The sequence below is a fragment of the Hemiscyllium ocellatum genome, chromosome 7 (genome assembly GCF_020745735.1).
Source record: "Hemiscyllium ocellatum isolate sHemOce1 chromosome 7, sHemOce1.pat.X.cur, whole genome shotgun sequence".
In the NCBI taxonomy this organism is placed as follows: domain Eukaryota; kingdom Metazoa; phylum Chordata; class Chondrichthyes; order Orectolobiformes; family Hemiscylliidae; genus Hemiscyllium; species Hemiscyllium ocellatum.
This window is the reverse complement of record NC_083407.1, coordinates 80,940,434-80,962,492: the sequence shown is the minus strand read 5'-3', so window position 1 is coordinate 80,962,492 and position 22,059 is coordinate 80,940,434. Positions and strand designations below refer to the sequence as shown.

The window sequence follows — 22,059 nt, the reverse complement described above, 5'->3', positions numbered from 1 at the left end:
CACACTTTTCGACTCTACCAGTTGAAAGTGGCTACTTTACGAAACATGAGAACTACCACACTCTCGACTTTGATCTCCAGCATCTACAGTCCTAACTTTCTCCTATTAATAAAACCTCCCCTCCCCTTCTCCAACCGATGCCAGCAAAGCGAAGTTCAGACTAAGAGTCACAGAGCTGAACGATTGCCAAATATTCCTGGGAATTTTCGCAGTCCTCGAACAGGTGGCTCAACAGCAAGAAATGTGGTAAAATAAGGTGAGAATGAAAAAAATACTTTTTTCAACGTTAAGAAAAAGTTAGATAAAAACCTCATTAGTAAGCAGTGAGCGAGCTCCTTATGTATTTGCATTAATTATATCTTAGTATTAGCCAATCTCATTCCTTTTATGCAGTTCATAATTTCCTCACGCACTGTGAGAAACTAGATGGCGTTAATTTCCAATTTGAAAGTAAAGACGATTAACTGGCGGATGTAGATCACCGCTTCCTTCACCAAGAACCCCTCTGTGACGGTCTACTCATTGACACTTCATGAATAATGACTGCTTATACCCTGCGGGGGGGGGGGGAACGGCTATTCATTAATGAGGTGAGCAGTGAAAGATTGCATTAACAAAGTTACCCAGTTCCCTCTTTCTATAGATACTCCCTGACCTGTTGAAAGTTTCGAATCAGTGCAACATTGACTTGTGAAATCAAGACAAAGTTCCTGCAAAAATCCATTGGGCAGCCTTTGTGGATAAATAATTAGAGTTACTGCTTCTAGGGCCTTTGGGGATGACTCGAAGTTAGTAACCTTATCATTTTAACCAAGTAAAAGAAAGTTGACTGTTTATCTCTCTCCACAGATGTTGCCTGAGTTGAATAATTTCAGCACATGTTTACTTTTTTTGCTGTCCTGATTTCTAGCCTAGGTTGGTGTGTGTGTGCGTGTGCTGTATTAGCATGTGGAATACAGTGTATGGCAAAGATGAGGACGTGGGACTTTCTCTCAACAACTACGTAGAAGGATATGTGTTGCCGGATCTAAAGTCGTAGGTTGGTGCTGTGGTGTATAAATGTATTTATATTGACAGTATGTTGGGAATCAATGATTGCTGAATATGACTCCTAAGGTGTGCGCCTGAGTGTATATTGTTGCAGAGCACGGGTTGCTGAAAACTAAAGGTACTTTGGTAAACTATCCTGAGCACTTTACATCACAAGCTAAATATCCCTAGCCCCTCCTTCACATTCCGTGGATTCAACTGCAAGAACTTTACTGCCACCTGCAGGAAAACCTTTGCTCCTACTAAAGTTGTCTCGGTCTAACCTTCCCCAAGTCAGGGCTGGGAAGTTCTCGGCAGTTTCGAAACAAAAAAAAACCAGCGATTCCCAAGATTTATTTTAAGTTTACACTTAAATTAGATGGTTGCATGTAAGCAACGTTTTTTTTTAAAGACGTGCTTTCAAGTAAACAGCTGCTATTGCATTACAAATGGCTTATTTTAAAGTCTGTTTGTGCAGTGTGTATAAAGGTCAGCGGTGTTCCTATGAGGAACGACCAGTGCACAGCTACATTTTCAAAACTTTAGAACATAGGAGCAAACGTCCAGGAAAACCGCACCCGTCACATCGACCCTTCCTCCCCGCCCTCTTCAGCCAATTGCAATAGTGGGCAGGGGGCCAGGCTCCCTTTGATTTGCTTTAACAGGATCCGGACGTTTTGCAAAATGTTATGGCATTTATGGAAAAAAAGTAATTTCCAAGGGAGCCCAAACCCCGCCTGTAGCAAGGCACAGTTTTACTGGGCGGACACGTATAGCACTGGACCTTGGGAGTTTTCCGTAACTGGGTCGCCGCAGGCAGGCGGTGGAGAGAAGTTACAATAAACAGCCCCAAGGCAAGGAGGAGGGAACCGGTCTGGAGGGAGGGGTGTGAGCTTTAGTCTTTGCAGTTTGCAACTCTCTCCCGGCTGCAGCGCCGAGATCGAGTTGCAGGGGAGATGGGAGAAGACGGAGTGCAAGCGGAGAAAAGCAGCGGGCAGGCCGTGCAGGGCAGCCTGGAGGCCGGCCCGAGTGTGGAATCCAGCTCGCCCCCAAGCCCGGCTCCGGCCCCGGCAGGAGGCTCGCTGATGGACGGCTCGCAGGTTAACGCGATCACGGTGCTGGCTCTGCTCGACAAGCTGGTGAACATGCTGGACACGGTGCAGGACAACCAGAGGAAGATGGAGCATCGTCAGATCGGGGTGGAGAGCTCGGTCAGGGGCATCCAGAGCGACATCACCAAACTCTCCAAGAGTCACACCACCACCAGCAACACCGTCAACAAGCTGCTGGACAAGTCGAGGAAAGTCAGTAGCAACGTGCAGGAGATGCGGGAGCGCCTGGACAAGCAGGCGGTGCAGGTCAAGAAGCTCGAGAGCAACCAGGCGCAGCTCCTGAAGAAGAACAACTTCAGAGTGCTGATCTTCCAGGTAAGTTAAACTGGCCAACGGGGCACCCTGCCCTTCCTGCAGAGCGATGCTGCTCTGTAAACGGGTGGGTCACAAACCCTCAGGGTAAAGTGCTGACCAGTACCTGTCCACAGCAACCTCTTACTGCTTATTGGCAAATTCAGAAAGTTATCCTGCACTTGGGAGTGGAATTAGCAATTGCACCCGACCCAGCCTTTTTAGACCCACGGTATCTGGACTGGGCACAAGCACCCTTTTGGAGAAAGGATTACGTGTGCAGTACGTTGCATATTTGGCTCTCTGGACCCTTTCGATCAGCTTGTTTCAAAAGCGGTTGCTTTTTTGTTGGGTTCTGTTTTGCAAGACTGACCCAAATAGTTTGGCTGCTCCCCCGTGATGTCTGTTTGAAATATTAATAGTATAATCGACTTGGTCCCCGCCCTACCAGTTGAATCCTGATGGATTTTCCATGTCGCTGTATGGCGGATTAATCTCTGTGTTTGGTGTGTGAGCAGGTACGGGTTGGGTTGGGCTGGGCTGAGTTTGGCAGTGAACCCTCCCGCTCTCAGCTGCGTGCGCGTCTTGTGCTGGAGCTGCAGTCACTTCACTGGCCCGGGAGCAGCCTACTTTGGGGAAGGGTGGGATGGGGTTGGAATGCACAGCAATAAAGTCCGGGATCGTCCCGCCTGAAACTTAACACCTCACAACAGCTTCTCAAACGCATTCCGTACGTGTAGCATTAATTTGAGGGTTGCGAGGTTGATCTGTTTGAAGCTTTCATCAACTTAAACTTGCATTACCCATTTCGAGTGAGATTGTAGGGGAATGAGTCACAACGCGGGGAATTCCTTCCCATTTAAGTAATCGTGGGGCCACGTTTATATTTACAGCAGTCGCAGTATTTTGCTTTGAATTCCTTGGACTTCGAGAATTTCTCTCTCGAACTTACCAGATTTGATCTTGGAGGAAAAGTTATACGTCATAAAAGTGATTAGCAGTCGAAATGCATTGACATTTACACGTCTTTCGAGCCCAGCTTTCCATCAACGCGGCTTCCAACTCATAAATTGATTTGATTGATAAGATCCTCAGTGAGGAGGACTCTTGTCATGAGGACTGTGGTTGGCTGTTTTAACGTGGTGCGGCTGTTGCACTGCAGCTCTCAGTTTTGGCAGGACAGGTCTTACCGTCTTGCCATTTGGCGTATTGGGAAAGATTACAGGTTGATAATCACTTGATTGGTCATATTGTGAATGCACCTTTCATGACTATCAGATCCTAGTTTCACCAGTGCTTGAAACTAAATAATCTGTATTTAACTTTTTGGGTTACTGTTAGGTTACTTAGGTTAGTATTGGCCAGAACCTCAACCCAAAGCACTTGTGCCCTGAGGAGAATCAGGGCAAAAGATACATAAGAAGCCAACAGAAGTAAATCTCAATTCGAGTCATCACAGTATATGAGAATGAATGCCATCTGTCAATCTTGGAGCAATTCTGAGTTTTTCTGAATCTGTTGACTAACCAGGCTTTGTGTTCCTCGGATTTTTACTAAGTGCTGATCATTGAACTCATAACCTGCTGATTTTATTTCCAGTGAATGTTAGTTCTTAAGATAAAATTTATAGTAACCGTACTCAAGTTTTCACACTCGATCACAAAGCTGTTTTCTCAGTTTACTGTTGCATCAGGTGTTAGATTGTTCAGTTGCCTTTTTGATGCAGAACTTCTAACAGTCAGCTATTAATATATAGTTAAGAAGGAAAATTTTTAAAAGCTAAGAAGAAGCAGTCTTGCTCTGTAGCTCTTTTTTGGAAAGCTTTAATTGTGTTTTTAAAGTTCTGTGGTGTGAGCAACTGTTAATTTCTGCTTAATGAATAATTGCAGGAGGAAACAGAGATTCCAGCCAAAGTTTTTGCTGAGAAGCCAAAAGATGATGTGGCAACGGAGGAATGTGTGGATGAGAACAAACCAGTGGAAGATAGTCTTCCTGCGCTGGAACTGTCCTCGGATGAAGACATCCATGAAGGTGAAGACAATGATGGGGAAAGATCTGAAAAGTTGGAACAGTCCAGGGCTGCAAAAATCAAGCGATCAAGCATGAAGAAAGTTGATAGTATCAAGAAAGCATTTTCCCGTGAGAACATTGAGAAAAGGATGAATAAGTTTGGCACCAAGATTGTATCTCCAGAAAGACGAGAGAAGATTAAGAAGTCACTCACCCCTAATCAACAGAAACCGCCAACAGCGAAGTCCTCCAACTTCAAAGTAACCCCTATGACGTTCAAGGTGAAAAAGGTGAGGAATGGGGAGACTCCTCCACAGAGCCCCAGTGATGCAGTTGTTACCATGGAAACTGACCCATCTGGTTCTCCTGAAGACAGCGAGTTCCCTGAAGTACACTTGGGCCCCAACGTTTTGACAACTGAAGAGGTTAAGGAGAGGATGGAGGATGCAGAAAATGAAGTGAAAGAGGCAGAATTGGCAGTGGGAAGTAGCAATAACAGGGGCATTGTGATGAAGGCAGAAAGCACAGAGGAGGCTGATATTTTGCTGGAGACTCACCCTGAAGTCCCATCAGAAGGCAAAGTAAGACACATAGGGCCGAATATAGAGTTGCACATTGAGGAAACAGATGAGCCCGCTGTTCTGCAGATAAAGCAAACTGCCTAAATCCCTGGGAAGGATCAATAAACCTCAATTTCTACACAAAAATCATGCTTATAGTTATTAGCTACTGTAACTATATGGGAAGTGAGTGGCTAGGTTAGGGAGACTGAAGCATGTTGGAGGAGGGAAAATGAAAGGGAAGAGATAAGTGAGTAATAGTCAAAGTTGTGAAAAATGGCACTGGGCTGTGTTTATACAATTGTGTACGTGGTGAGGAAGTAAAAATGGCTTTGAAACTCTGGACAAAGTTTGTGTTACGTGGTTTTTATACTTAGAGCAATGAATGAAAGTTGTAGGACAAACATTGAAATGTATCTGTTTCATACATAAAAATACTCTATTTTGATTCATAGATGCAAGCTATTTTGGTATATACCAATTTGGGGAGAAAAAATGTGCATAAAATTGGTTAACTCAAACTTTACAGTACTACTTTTTTTAGTTATTGTTACTCCCAATGTAAATGTTAGCAGTTCAGTTACCCGGGTGTCATTTCATGGTCTCTGTAATGTGGATGAATTCCAATTTCTATCACACTTTATTGCTGATTTGAGTAAAGCTTTCCTGAAATATAATGCCACGATAAGTATCCAATCTAATTATCTCCATATGTAATATATTACTTTGTGCACATTCTTCTTGTTTTCCTGTTTGCTACTAAACAAAATTAAAGCTTTAATGTTTTATAATAATTAAATATGCAAATAAAGATGATTTAAAAGTGGTTTCTTTCTAGTTGTTCCTTACCATCCATCACAACACTATGGTAATCAACCATTAATAACATATCTTTGCTGATTTAAAACAATGTAGAATACCTATATCTTCCTACATTCATCCCTAATTCCTGCAGATATCTGTGTCTATTAGTCCGATTTAATTCACAGTTGCTTTCTGGTGTGAGTTTTGTGGTGTCAAACAGAAGAATACTTAAGCATATATCTCAGTGACAGTTTCGGCACTGATGCACATTTTTGAGCGATAATTCATGTAATGTACTGTTTACTTGCCAGAATTTGTATGTCACAGAGAAGGCTGTGTTGACATATCGTGACTGTTCAAAACAAGATATGCTAGGATTACACACTAATCACAACTGGATACCTTTACCTGTCAGTAACAACTGAAACAAAAACAAAAATTGCTGGAAAAGCTCAGCAGGTCTTGCAGCATCGTGGACAGAAATGAGAGTTGGATCGAATGACCCTTCCTCAAACTTCCTGTACACATATACTGCCAGATCTGCTGAATTTTTCCATCAATTTCCATTTTTGTTTATGATCTGCAGCAGCTGCTGTTTTGTTTTCAGATTGAATTAAAGCGGGAATTTGGAATAGAGCTGTATATGGTTATTAGTGAGCTTTACTTTTCTGCCCCTTCTAGGCACCATTTGTGATTATGATGCTTTGGGTAAGAAAATGTGCTCTACCCATCTTCCGCAACTACACTGGCATCACCCCCCACCTTTTCCTCCGCTACATCGATGACTGTATTGGCGCTGCCTCGTGCTCCCACGAGGAGGTTGAACAGTTCATCAACTTTACCAACACCTTCCATCCCGACCTCAAATTCACCAGGACTGTCTCAGACTCCTCCCTCCCCTTCCTAGACCTTTCCATTTCTATCTCGGGCGACCGACTCAACACGGACATCTACTATAAACCGACTGACTCCCACAGCTACCTGGACTACACCTCCTCCCACCCTTCCCCCTGTAATTATGCCATCCCATATTCCCAATTCCTTCGTCTCCACCGCATCTGATCCCAGGAGGACCAGTTCCAATACCGTACAGCCCAGATGGCCTCCTTCTTCAAGGACTGCAGATTCCCCCCAGACGTGATCGACGATGCCCTCCACCGCATCTCCTCCACTTCCCGCTCCTCTGCCCTTGAGCCCCACCCCTCCAACCGCCACCAAGACAGAACCCCGCTGGTTCTCACCTACCACCCCACCAACCTCCGTATACAGCGTATCATCCGCCGTCATTTCCGCCACCTCCAAACGGACCCCACCACCAGGTATATATTTCCCTCCCCTCCCCTATCAGCGTTCCGCAAAGACCACTCCCTTCGTGACTCCTTCATCAGGTCCACACCCCCCACCAACCCAACCTCCACTCCCGGCACCTTCCCCTGCAACCGCAGGAAATGCAAAACTTGCGCCCACACCTCCTCTCTTACCTCTCTCCAAGGTCCCAAGGGATCCTTCCATATGCGCCACCAATTCACCTGCACCTCCACACACATCATCTATTGCATCCGCTGCACCCGATGTGGCCTCCTCTATATTGGGGAGATGAGCCGTCTACTTGCGGAACGCTTCAGGGAACACCTCTGGGACACCCGGACTAACCAACCCAATCACCCCGTGGCTCAACACTTTAACTCTCCCTCCCACTCAACCAAGGACATGCAGGTCCTTGGACTCCTCCATCGGCAGAACATAACAACATGACGGTTGGAGGAAGAGCGCCTCATCTTCCGCCTGGGAACCGTCCAACCACAAGGGATGAACTCAGATTTCTCCAGTTTCCTCATTTCCCCTCCCCCCACCTTGTCTCAGTCGGTTCCCTCGAACTCAGCACCGCCCTCCTAACCTGCAATCTTCTTCCTGACCTCTCCGCCCCCACCCCACTCCAGCCTATCACCCTCACCTTGACCTCCTTCCACCTATCACATCTCCATCGCCCCTCCCCCAAGTCCCTCCTCCCTACCTTTTATCTTAGCCTGCCTGGCACACTCTCCTCATTCCTGATGAAGGGCTCTGGCCCGAAATGTCGAATATCCTGTTCCTTGGATGCTGCCTGACCTGTTGTGCTTTAACCAGCAACACATTTTCAGCTCTACCAATCTATATTCAACAATCACTTGTATTTATTTACATATTTTAATGCAGAGGTTTTTGCAGGGGGGGGGTGAAAGGAATGGGAAACCAATAAATGACTTCTTAGGGAGGATACCAGAAGACCTGTAGATGTTGGAGAGGAAGGCATTCTGAAGCTATAGGGGTTCTACAGGAAGTTCATTGAGCAACAGGAAGAGGTGGATGCATGGATACACAATAAATCAGAAGCTGAAAAGAGCTCTGGCTTTGTATGGGAGTAAATAAATCTATCAAAGAATCTCTCATTTAAAGTTGGATGGGGTTAGGTAACCTGAAGATAACATGGAATGATCGACATCAAGACTTGATGTTGGGTGTGAGGAATGATAATCAGAGAAAATAACATAATGACATAAAGCTGATGTTAAGTGTGGCCAATCGATCCGATTATAGTCTAATTTAGAGCACCTTGTGCCACAAACCACTTTTAATAAATACTTAGTACCATAAAGGGTATCGTACAATACGATTTATCGTTGCAGTTTAAAGGATCAATTACTGCACACCTAAGCCTTGTACGAAGTCAGGGCGCCATCTACTGACTGACCTGCACACTTCGCCTTTAATACCCCAAGACTCCATAAGGCAATGCGATACTTAGAAGCTCCGTGCGAGTATACAAAAAAAGTGTAGAGTGTTACGTTCTATTTCTAAAACAGAAAGTCACCTACTGCGACCTGATATTCTTAATCCTGTAAAACTGCCTCGGCTCTAATCCCCGGAATTCCCTCCCCAGATCTTTCTGCTTCTCTATTACACTCCTTTAAAGCACTCCTTTGGACCAAATCTTTAGTCATCTATATTCCCATGAAATTGTTTGGAGGGGATACAGGTTTAAGGTGACAGGGGGAAAATTGTAATGATGTGCGAGGCAAGTATTAGGACGCGCTGCTCGAGGAGGTCATAGAGTCACACAACATGGAAACAGACTTTTCAGTCCAACTAGTCCATACCTACCATGATCACAGACTAAACTAGCTCCACTTGCCTGCATTTGGCCCATTTCCCTCCGAACCTTTCTTATTCATGTGCTTAGGAGAAAGTGAGAACTACAGAAGCTGGAGAGTCAGAGTTGAAAAAGCGTGGCGCTGGAGAAAGCACAGCATGTCAAGCAACATCACAGGAGCAAGAGAGTGATGCTTCGGGGATAATGTATTTTAAACATTATAACTGTGCCTGCATCTATCATTTTCTTTGGCAGTTCATTCCACACACAATGCTCTCTCTGTGTAACAAAAAAGTTACCCCTCATGTTCTTTTTTAAAACTTTTTTCTTTCAACCTAAGAAAATGACCTCTAGTTTTGATGTCACCCACCCCCAGGGAAAAAGAACAATGCTATTCAACTTATATATGCCCCTTATGATTGTATAAACCTGTACAAGGTCAGCCCTCAACCTCCAGTGAAAGAAGTCCAAGCCTATCCAGCCTACTTTCATAATACAAACCCTCCAATTTCAGCAACAAACTGGTCATTTTTTCTGAACCCTCTCCAACTTAATTATGTGCTTCCTACAACAGAGTGACCAGAACTGCACATAATTGTCCAGAAGAGGCCTCACCAACATCCTGTGCAACTTCAACATGACGTCCCAACTCCTATACTCAAAGGTCTGAGCAATGAAGGCAAGCATGCTAAACACCTTCTTAACCATCCTGTCTATCTATAACACAAATTTCAAAGAATTATGTACCTGAACCCCTAGGTCTCTCTGTTCTACAACATGACCCAGGGCCCTATCATTAACTGTATAAATCCTGCATTTGGTTGTTTTACCAAAATGCAGTACCCCGCATTTATCCAAACTAAACCACATCTCCCAGTCCTCAGCCCATTGACACAATTGATCAGGCTCTTTTTGTAATCTTTGATAACCTGCCTCACTGTCCACTGCACCATCAATTTTGGTGTCATCTGAAAACTTATTAACCATGCCTCCTATATTCTCATCCAACGTTTATTTAAATGACAAACAAAGGTGGACCCAGTACTGATCTCTGTGGAACACCTCTGGTCACAGGCCTCCAGTCTGAAAAACAATCTTCCACCACCACCCTCTGTCTCCTACTGTCAAGCCAATTTTGCATCCAATTCGTAGAAGCAGATATGAAGCAAAGTTTAAGAGGAATTCAGACAAACACTTGAACAGGCATTGAACAGGGGGATATGGATCTGAGCTGCCAGAGGAAGTGGTGGAGGTTGGTACAATTGCAACACTTAAGAGGCATTTGGATGGGTATATAAATAGGAAGGGTTGGAGGGATATGGGCCGGGTGCTGGTAGGTGGGACTAGATTGGGTTGGGACATCTGGTCGGCGTGGATGGGTTGGACCAAAGGGTCTGTTTCCAAGCTGTACATCTCTATGACTCTATGACTTTAGTTGAGAATGATGTCCTGGTCAGCGTAGACATGGTGAGTCAAAAAGCCTGTTTCTGGGTATTGTTCTATGTCATATATATGTTCTATGATGCTTTATTACAGGAAAGGGTTGGGATAAACACTTAATGTTAATAAAAGTTGTTGTTGGCTTCCCTTTTAAATTATTCATTAGATGCACATTTCTGACTACAGCAATACTTATTGTCAGCCCTAAATGCCCTTGATTCTGAGTTGTTGGGTGAGCTATGTAGGTTCGAACACAATGATGTTCGAAAGCTCCAGGACTTTGACCGACGAAGAGTGAAGGAACATTAGTATAGTTCCAAATCAAGGTCGTGCTTTATAGAGGAATGGCAAGTAGCGATGCTCCTATGCAACAGCTGCCCTTGTTCTTCTGTGTGGTAGAGCCTGCAGATTTGAAACGTCCTGTCAAAAGAATTATAACAGTACTTGTTAAGTTGTAATGCTTGTTGAGTTGTTGTGGCTAGCTGTGGAACACAAGTCATCAGTACTATTGCAGGATTGTGGCCAAGGTCCATAGCCTTTGCAATATCCAGTGCATCCAACTGTTTATTAATTTAATTCACTCCGGGTGATATCAGGAAATGGCTCTGAAGTGCACGGCAGCAACTTCCAGAAGTCAATGCCATGATTGATAGGTCTCTGCTGATCGTGGAATATCAGAGGGGCTGTGAATGTGCTGCCTTAGAGAGGGAGTGCTGCTGCTGTCATGTACTTCTGCATTCCTCATAAAACTCTGCCTCAGAAGGTGCTGGAAGTGGGTTCACAGATCATGACCCCCTTGATAGTAATGATAGAGTGAGGGATATTGTGTACTAGTTTTGTATTGGAAATCTAGTCAGCATGGCTTTGCAGAATCAATACTGTGTGCAATTCAATTGTACTGAAAAAAAAGTAGACTTGCACCTAACTTCACAATTTAATTGTATTGCAACACACAGCATTGAATGGGTCCGAGATAATAGATTATATGAATAAGCTCATCGCTAGCCTGGGAAAAAAAAAATCCATCCAGAAAGATTTAGCAGGCTTTAAAGTGTTGATTTCCTCATCAGCATAGGTTTTAATTTAGTGCTGTCTACAAGGGATCTCTGGCATCTAGCAATAGGACAAGAAGCTGGTAAGTCATCAGTCAATAAGATTGAACAATTTTCATAATGAAGCAGAAATTAAGAAGCAGCTATAAAAATTACATTTATAACCTGATAAAGATTGGAGCACACATATTGAATTAAGATAAGTTTAAATATTTCAAAACAATCTTTACTAATATTAAAAGTGTTTGTGTTTTGATAAAATATGATTTTTACTTTTTTTTCCCTGAAGAAATGAAACTCCACACAAAAACAAAATTAGTTTTTCAGAACCAAAGAGGTTCATATCGGTAATTATGATTTTGTAAGTCAGTGCAGGACAAAAGGACAGTATAAGAGAGCCATCTGGTGTGACACCCAAAGACTTCCCTCAGTTGTTATAAGGTTCTGGAGTGATTTAAGAAATTATGGGCTGATTTTTTTTTCCCCAGGCATCAGGATCATAATGTGAAATTAAATGGAATTCCCAAACACACACTCACTTGAATGACTCAGCATAGTTCTGTAGATGATCTCCTAATTAGCTGTCTCTGGATCTGCCATCAAATTAAAGGAAGATCAGCAGGTTCCTGGTACTACTGATACTCCACACCAAAATGTATCAAAAAACAGCAGTGCTATTACCGACTTCTGGGAACACTGTCCCATGCAGTATTCCCGTCCAGTCTGACAAATAAATTCACCACTTCTCTTTGTTTCCTGTCTGCCACTTAAATTAAAAATTAAAGAAGATGTCCTCTTACAGACATACAAAATTGGCATTCAGCCCTTCTGACCTCTTCTGCCATTCAATACAATAATCACTGGTCTGTATGCATTTCAAATTCCATATCCCGGATGACCTGATTCCCTCAACTAAGAGGAATCTATCTACATCTGCCTTTAAACTGCTCAAAGACCACAGTTCTACAACCTTCTGATGTAGAGTTCTAAAGTTGCAGAACCCTCATGGAAAGACAAAATAATTACCGGCTGCAAAGTTTTTATTTAATTGTGGATCTCCCAGTAGAAAAGCATCTCTATTCCTATGTTATATTTTTATTAGGAAGTCTAGTACAGATGGTACTCAAACACATTCCAGTTCAAAATTATGATAAATTCCAAAGCAACAAGAAGATATTGAAGATTGCAGTAGGATATAAAAATCAGATAACTGTGTCTTGGTATGAAATGTGAGGCTTGAATGATAATGCTCACAATAAAATGATCAGTGGCTTTAATGTGCTCAAATGAATGTGAATGAAAACAAAGCAAATGAGAAAAAGAAACAAATAAAATCAAGTAACTTCTTTTCCTTAAGAATTAAGTCGGAAAGGATGCCAATCAATTTGGTTGATTGGAAGTACAATGACTTCAGGTCCCTACCATTAACAATTTCAGCCAGTGAGTTATTAATTCTAAAATTTGTTCAAGAAAATCATCAATATATTTGCACAATGTGATCAAAGCACTCAAAACCAGCACAAACTGTTGTCACTATCACTATCATAAATTCCAACACAGTACACAGTCATAGTCATACAGTTGTATGGCATGTAACAGACCCTTCAGTCCAACTCATCCTTGCCAATCAGATATCCTACATCAACCTACTCACATTTAGAGTCATAGTCATACAGATGTATAGCATGGAAACAGATCATTCGGTCCAACTCATCCATGCCAACCAGATATCCCCAATCTAATCTAATTCCATTTGCCAACACTTGGCCCATATTCCTGCAAACTCTTCGAATTCATATACCCATTCAGATGCCTTTTAAATGTTGCAATTGTACCAGTTTTCATCAATTCAATTGGCACCACCCTCTGTGTGAAAAAGTTGACCTGTAGATTTTCCTCAGAGAGCTGAGGAAATTTGGCATAGTGGCAAATACCCTTGTGAACCTTTATAGGTGCACCATCAAGAGCATTCTGCCTGGATGTATCACTACCTGACATGGCAACTGTACCATTCAAGACCGGAGATGGTTACAGAATGGTGAACTCAGCCCAGACAATCACAAAGGCCAACCTCTCATCTGTAGAATCCATCTATCAGGCACACTGTCAATGAAAGGCTGCCAGCATCCTCAAAGATCCATCCCACCCTGGCAATGCTTTTCAAAACCTCTACCAACGGGGAGAAGGTAAGAAGCCTGAACACATGCACCAGCCAGTTTCGTAACAGTTTCTACCCTACTGTTGTTCGAATACTGAATGGACTCACAAACTCTGAATTTTTTGGTTTTGCTGCTGTTTACCTATGCTACTTAGCTCTGTGATCCGTCTGTATTGCTCGCAAGACAAAGCTTTTCATTGTGTCTTGGTACATGCAACAATAAATTCAATTCAATTCAATTTTGTAATTTTCCCCTCTCACCCTAAACCTATGCCCTCTAGTTCTGGACTCCCCCACCCCAGGGAAAACATTTTATCCATTTATCCTATCCATGCCCCTCATGGTTTTATAAGGTCACCCCTCAGCCTTCAATGCTCCAGGGAAAACAGCCCCAGCCTATTCAGTCGCTTTCTATGGTCAAATCCTCCAACCCTGGCAACATCCTTATAAATCTTTCCTGAACCCTTTCAAGTTTCACAACATCCTTCCAATAGGAAGGATACCAGAATTGCATACAATGTTCCAAAAGTGACCTAACCAACGTCCTGCACAACTGAAACATGACCTCCCAACTCCTATACTCAATGCTCTGACCAATAAAGGAAAACATACCAAACGCCTTCTTCACTAACCTATCTACCTGTGACTCTACTTTCAAGGAGCTACAAACCTGCACTCCAAGGTCTCTTTGTTCAGCCACATTCCTGAGGACCTAAGTGTATAAGACCTGCTAAGATTTGCTTTCCCAAAATGCAACAGCTCGCATTTATATAAATTAAACTCCATCTGCCACTCCTCAGCCCATTGGCCCATCTGATCAAGATCCCGTTGTAATCCGAGGTAACCTTCTTCGCTGTCCACTATATCTCCAATTTTGGTGTCATCTGCAAATTTATTAACTATACCTCTTATGCTCACATCCAAATCATTTATGCAAATAATGAAAAGTAGTGGATCCAGCACCGATCCTTGTGCACTCTACTGGTCACAAACCTCCAGTCTGAAAAACAACCCTCTACCACCACCCTGTCTTCTACCTTTGAGCCAGTTCTGTATCCAAATGGCTAGTTCTTCCTGTATTCCATGAGATCTCACCTTGCTAATCAGTCTCCCATGGGATACCTTGCGGTGCACCTTATGGAAGTCCATATAGGTCATGTCCATCACTCTGCCCTCATCAATCCTCTTTGTTACTTCTTCAAAAAACTCAACCTTAAGTTTATGAGACCTGATTTCGCATGCATAAAGCCATGTTGACTATCCCTAATTAGTCCTTGCCTTTCCAAATACATTTACATCCTGTCCCTCAGGATTCCCTCCAACAACTTGCCCACTGCAAATGAGAATCTCACCAGTCTATAGTTCCCTGGCTTGTCCTTACCACCTTTCTTAAATAACAGTACCACATTAGCCAACCTCCAGTCTTCTGGCACCTCACCTGTAACTATTGATGATACAGCACTTGGCCCATATCCTTCTGTATGCTTCCTATTCATGTACCCATCCACATGCCTTTTAAATGTTGTAATTGTATCAGCCCCACCTCTTCCTCTGTCAGTTCATTCCATACACACACCACATTCTGTGTGAACAAGTTGCCCCTTAGGTCCCTCCTAAATCTTTCTCCGTTCACCTGAAACCAATGGCATCTAGCTTTGAACACCCCTACCATCGGAAGAAGACCTTAGCTATTTACCCTATCCATACCCCTCATAATTCCATAAATCTCTGTAAGATCACCCCACAGCCTCTGATACTCCAGGAAAAACAGCCCCAGCCTTTACAACCTTCATTATGACCCAAACTCTTCAACCCTAGCAACATCCTTATAAATCTTTTCTGAACCCTTTCAGGTTTAACATCTTTCCTATATCAGGAAGACTGGAATTGAACACAGTATTCCAAAACTGGCATAACCAATGTACTGTACAGCTGCAACTTGACATCCAAACTCCTATACTCAATAAAGGTAAGCATACCAAACACCTCCTTTACGACCCCGTCAACTGCAACTCCATTTCCAAGGAACAATGAACCTGCACCTCTTTGGCAACATTCCCCAGGACCCCACCATTAAGTGTATAAGCCCTGGCCTGATCTATCTTACCAAAATGCATCACCTAAAATTTATCTGAATTAAACTCAATTTGTCACTTCTTGACCCATCGGCATCAGATCAAGGTCCCATTATACACTGAGATAACCTTTTTCACTGTCCACTACACATCCAGTTTTGGTGTCATATGAAACCTTGCTAACTATTCAACTATGGTCACACCCACATCATTTATATAATGACAAAAAGCAGTGGACTAATACCAATCCTTGTGGCACACTGTTGGTCATCAGCTTAGTCTGAAAAACAACCCTCCACCATCACTCTCTGTCTCCTACCTTCAAACCAATTTTGAATCCAAATGGCTAACTGTCCCTGGATTCCATGTGATTTAACTTTTCTAACCAGTCTACCATGTGGAACCTTGGAGATGCTGGAGAGTCAAGAGTCAAAACATGTAGCATTGAAAAAGTGTGGCTAAACCACTGACCCCACCGCCCCCTGGCTGAACCACTGACCCCACTGCCCCGTGGATGAACCACTGATCCCACCATGCCATGGCTAAAACACCGACCCCACTGCCCCGTGGCTGAACCAGTGACCCCACTGCCCCGTGGTTAAACCACTGACCCCACCACCCCATGACTAAACCACTGACCCCACCGCCCCATGACTAAACCACCGACTCTACCGCCCCGTGGCTAAACCATTAAGCGTCCCCACCGCCCCCCACCTGAACCAGCGTCCCCACCACCCCCTGGCTGAACCAGCGTCCCCACCGTCCCCTGGCTGAACCACTGACCCCACTGCCCCCTGGCTGAACCACCAACCCCACTGCCCCCTGGCTGAACCATCAAGCCCATGGCCCTGCGGCTGAACCACCGACTCTTGGCTAAACCACCGCCCCCTGGCTGAATCATCTAGCCCACCACTGCGTGGCTGAACATCTACTGCATCCGTTGCACCTGATGTGGTCACCTCTACGTCGGGGAGACAGGACACTACCTTGTGGATCATTTCAGAGAACATCTCTGGGACACCTTCACCCACCCACCCCACTGCCCTGTGGCTGAACACTTCAATTCCCCCTCCCACTCTGTCAAAGACATGCAGGTCCTGGGCCTCCTCCACCGCCAAACCATTACCACCTGATGCCTGGTGGAAGAATGCTTCATACTACGCCTTGGGACCCTGCAACTAGACGGGATCAATGTGGTTTTCAACAGCTTCCTCATTCTCTACCCCCCCCCCCCCCCAACATTATCCCAGTTGCAAGTCTTCGACTCGGCCCCGCCCTCCAGACCCATCCATCACTGCCCCCTCTGACCTATCAACTTCTCCCCTACCTTCATCCACCTATCACTTTCCCAGCTACCTTCCTCCCAGCCCCACGTTAATCCCATTTATCTCACAGTCCCCCAACCCACAAGTCTCATTCCTGATGAAGGGCTAATGCAGGAAACATCGATTCTCCTGCTCCTCAGATGCTGCATGACCAGCTGTGCTTTTCCAGCAACACACTCTGAACACTGAAAAAGCACAGCAGGTCAGGCAGCATCCCAGGTGCAGGAGAATTGATGTTTTGGGCATAAGGCTTCCAGAACCTTGTCAAATATCTTACTGAAATCCATACAGCTACCTGGCGAAGGAGCAGCGCTCCGAAAGCTTGTATTTTCAAATAAACCTGTTGGACTATAACCTGGTGTCCTGTTTTCAACTAATTCCACATAGACATCATCCACTGTTCTGCCTTCATCAATAATTCTTTGTCACTTCTTCAAAAAAGTTCAATCAAGTTAGTGGGACACAATTTCCCACGCACAAAACCATGTCTCTTTCAAATCAGTCCACGCTTTCCAAATACATGTAAATCCCGTTCCTCAAAATTCCCTCCAACAACTTACCCACCACTGATGTCACGCCTAACGGGCTAAAGTTTTCCTTACCACCCTTCTTAAATAATGGCACCACATTATCCATCCTCCATTCTTCCTGCACGTAACAACAGAATAAGAAAACAAAACAACAGAAAAAAAAGCTGCAGGATGAGCGGAGTGGCTTCTTTCTGTGCCATTTGTTTTTAGATGATTTTCTCAGATGCTGTTGAAATTAATCCTGTGGATACAAAGCACCCCCCTGCGCTGCCTCAGTCTTGTCAACGGCTCGACAGCAGCAAATTGACAGACTTGATGTTCCCTGTCCTGTACATTATCATGTTTCCAGTCCATCTGTCAAAAAAAGTTGAGACAGAATGACTTTCCAAGCACACGGCTCCCTGCTGACCTCCAAGAGATTTCTAATCTCAGTTGGAGCACGCACCCTGATTACCTTACTAGTTATCAGTCCACACTGCGTTTCCTTGGATTTACAAACGCGACAGAACAGAGGGGATTTGACGCTGCAGCCAGCCTTACAGACCCTCCTGTATCTATAAACTCCGTCTTGAAATACAACCGAAATCTCGTACCGAGATGAACCCTGTACAGGAGGAAATTTAAAGCAGGACTCGTGAGTTCCCTGCAATGCATGTGAGGTCGCGATCCAATGGGTAACATAACATGAAACCATTTCGCCAAACAACTCGCATTTATCTAGCGCTCGTGGGGAGGCGCTGTGAGGCGAGGAGATGGGCAACACTTCGAACGCTGATTGAGAAGCAGGGTTACATAGATGGGATTAACATGGTTAACCAAGAGGTGGTTTGATATTAACAGATAACAGCATTCAGCCCCTCAAATTTGCTCCACCGTTGGCCATCCAACCTGTATCTGGATTTGTTTAAGGTTGCCTATTGAGCTTTTCTTCGAGGGCTTTTTAAAATCGTTTTCGGGGCTATTTTTTCAATGCACTTAATGACCCAGCCTCCACAGCCCGCTGCGGTAAAGTGTTCCGCAGTCTCGCTTGCCTCAGAGTGAAAACAAAATCCTCATCTCTGCTTTAGGCGGTTACCCATCTTCACTGAGATTAGGCACTCCAGTCCTTGACTCTTACAACTTTCCCACATTTACCCTTCAGAATCTTATGTTTCAAAATTCATCAATACCCATGGACTTTCGCTAGACTGTTTCCAACTACATATTTTCTAAGGAGACCAAAACTGCTCATGGTATCCCAAGTGTGGCCTGACTAGTGGCTTGTATAGATTAGAATGGTGCTGGAAAAGTACATTCCTGATGAAAGGCTTTTGCCCGAAACGTCGATTTTCCTGCTCCTCGGATGCTGCCTGACCTGCTGTGCTTTTCCAGCACCACTCAGATTCTGATCTCCAGCATTTGCAGTCCTCACTTTCGCCTAGTCACTTGCACATTTGTACTAAGACCTCCCAACTTTTATATTCCACCCCTTTTAATAAAGAGGCCAATACTCCATTTGCCTTCCTATTAGTCACTGACCTTAAATGTTCGCTTTTGGTGATTCATGCACAAGGCCCACCAAATCCCTCTGTGTTGCATTTCACAATTGAAGAATAATTAGCTCTTCTATTCTTCCTGCCAAGGGGGGAAAAAACTCACATTTTTCCACATTACATTTAATCTGCTAAGATTTTGTCCACTCACATCAGCAGTCTATATCCTTCTCTATCATGTTCACTCCTTTTTTTTGTATTATCCCTAACAGTAAATTCACTTCTGTCATCCAAGACCTTGATATGTATCATAAATAATTGTGGCCTCAGCACTTATCCCTGTGGCACTCCACGAGTTACAGGTTGCTATCCTGAAAATATCTCCCATATCCCAACTCTCTATTAGCTATCCAATCTTCAATTCACGTGGATATACCACCTCCCAATGCCATGAGTGCTGCTGATGTAACCTTATATCCAGTACCTTATTGAAAACCTTTTGGAATTCCAAAGAGATTACAGCTACAGGGCTTCCTTTAACCTGCCTGCCATCTCTTTAAAACAAAATGAATCTATCAGACATTTCTCCTTCGTGAAGCTGTGCTGACTTTACTTCATCATGTTACGTATTTCTAAATGTTCTGCGGACTCTTAACAATTTTCTCAATTACAGAAACGGTTTCTGGCTCCCTTTGTGAATAAACATGTCATAGTAACAGTTTTCCAATATTCTACAACCTATCAATAGAGCCTTAAGGATTCTTGGGAGATTACTACCAGTGTCTCCATAACCTCGGTAACTACTTCCCTTACCCTCCTACGATCCATTAGGTCTTAAGGCCTTGAGCTCCATCAGTTTCCTCAGGGTTTTTTTCCCCCAGTGACAGGTATTGTGTTCATTTCTTCTCCCCATATTAGTTTATTAATTATTTCATTTTTTTAAATGCTGGATACTCCTACCTGATAAAGCTTGGAAGAAAATTGTAGAGTTAATCGCCAATGCTGAAGGGTTTATTCCCATTCAAGGACAATAGTACTTCAAATCACAAGCGGTACCCTTCCCATTCCAACCTTAGCGTCCTGCCTTTTCAATACAATTGAAGTTCAATATTTTCAAGCGAGAGGCGCAGGGGAGTGTAGAAAAGGATCAGGGAAGAAGGTGGAAGATTGTTTCTTAATCTTTCCTATTGTGACCCCATTTCAGTCTCAGGTTTAAGAAACGTGCCACTTACTGGATACAATGCAAAGTTCAAAACATTGAAATCTCAGCGGCGAGCCCTAAAGACGAGATGGAACGTGTGACTTATACATTTATGGCTTCACGCCTCCATCTCTGCCATTGTTTCGAGCCTTACAATCCTGCAATGCTAGTGGACTGCACAGCCTCGCTGTTCACTGCAGCTCGCTCATAGGAGAGCAGCCGTCTTAAAGCATAACATCTGGATTCCCTCCCTCCATTCTCTAGCCCGTTCCTTTGTAAGACTTGACGTGTCTTTATTTAGCATTTGCCACTCTACCTTAATACCACCTTGTAGGACTTCGTGCCAAACTCTATATGAAACTCTTCAGGTGAACAGCGCTGAGGCATTTTATTAGAGACACACTATAAATCCGAGTGCAAAGACCTGGATTATATTACGTTTAAAACAAAACGGGGAAAACGAAAAAAATTGCTAACGAATCTGGCCTATAGAGCGGTCTCTCCTCGAAGGCATCAAATGACAGTAAAGGGTGGGCGGCCGCGACTTTGGGTATTTGAGTCAATACCCATGTTGGAAAAGGCATTTTTCACCCAGAATCGATCAAAATATTTTGGACGCATTATGGCTCGTACTTGAAAGCATTATTTCCCCATGGCAAATTTTAATGACAAGCCCAACTGTAAAAAATGAAAACATTCATTAAAATATTCCAGGAGAAAACGTTAAGGAGTAGACACGAGGAGACTGTCATCCTTTAATCAAGCAGTGATATGGAGAGTGTGTAATGTGTTTCAGGAGTTCAGTTTTCTTTGCCGCATCGCCTGCGGTATTGGCAAAAATTGGTAAGCTCTCAAACATACACCGCAAATTCTACCACCAACGCCGACTCGTTGTGCTCTATGGCTCTGTGACTGTGTTAATGGAAAGATTAACGTTTAATATTTGTTAACCAGAATAGCGCCAGCTGCCGGCGACAACTGGCAACGTTTAACCCCCTCAACTCGACGCTAACGCGCGTTCGTGCTATTTCAGATAACTTTATTGAATGTGCAGGTCAGGGAGCTTCCAACTATTGCGCACTCATGGTTGTTATAAAATTTCCCAAAACTGACAAGGAAAATCTATTCCTCAGTAAATCATTATGGTGCAGAAGGGGCGGGGAGTGTTTAAACAAATGATGCACGTTTATAAATTCACAAGAATACGAAAGAGAAACATTTGGTAGTAACCAGCGGCACCCTTTCAAGATTCATTTACCGACAAGCATATACTTACGGCCCTCCGAGGGCCACTGTACTGTCAACAGCAAATACAGCCGAAGTAGTCAACTGGCAGCAGATTTCTTACTAGTAAAGCGTTAGAAATATTGAAACTTCCAGGTAAGTACCAAAGATCCTCAGCTAGGAATGGAGCATAATACACCTCCTAAAGACCATTTATATACAGAAACAAAAAATAGTACTAGGCACATTTCAACGTTTCTAATGGCAGCAACCCTCACCCATAAAACAAAGGGGGAATAAACGTCAAGGAGCAAGTTTTTTAAAAAAAAACGCAGAGCCAATTAAGAAAACTATTTCGATACATCAGCTGAAAACAAAATACAGCAGTTTGCATTGACAAACACTCCTGCTATATATATCTCATCCCATCCCATCATGAAGTGCTCTTGACCCATTATACTAGTCTTCCTAAGGCTATGCATCAGTTACACCTAGGCATAGAAGCAAGTCCATTTGTATTGTACATATAAAGTCAAGGCTTTTTTTTAAAAAAGTTAACTGCTAGCAAAAATACCTTATAAACAATCAAAAGTGAAAGCTTGCAGCTCTTTTATAGTGAGCTAGAGAGATACGTTAAAAGAAAGGC

The 22,059-nt window shown here is 43.6% G+C and overlaps 1 protein-coding gene across 1 annotated transcript; it reads left to right on the top strand.

Moving 5' to 3' along the window:
- Positions 1-1,605: 1,605 nt before the first annotated feature.
- On the top strand, positions 1,606-5,829 carry LOC132817165 (caveolae-associated protein 2-like). The gene is made up of 2 exons (XM_060827388.1): positions 1,606-2,456; positions 4,322-5,829. The coding sequence occupies exons 1-2, from the start codon at positions 1,986-1,988 to the stop codon at positions 5,105-5,107; spliced, it is 1,257 nt and encodes a 418-aa protein (XP_060683371.1). The 5' UTR covers positions 1,606-1,985; the 3' UTR covers positions 5,108-5,829.
- Positions 5,830-22,059: the final 16,230 nt, after the last annotated feature.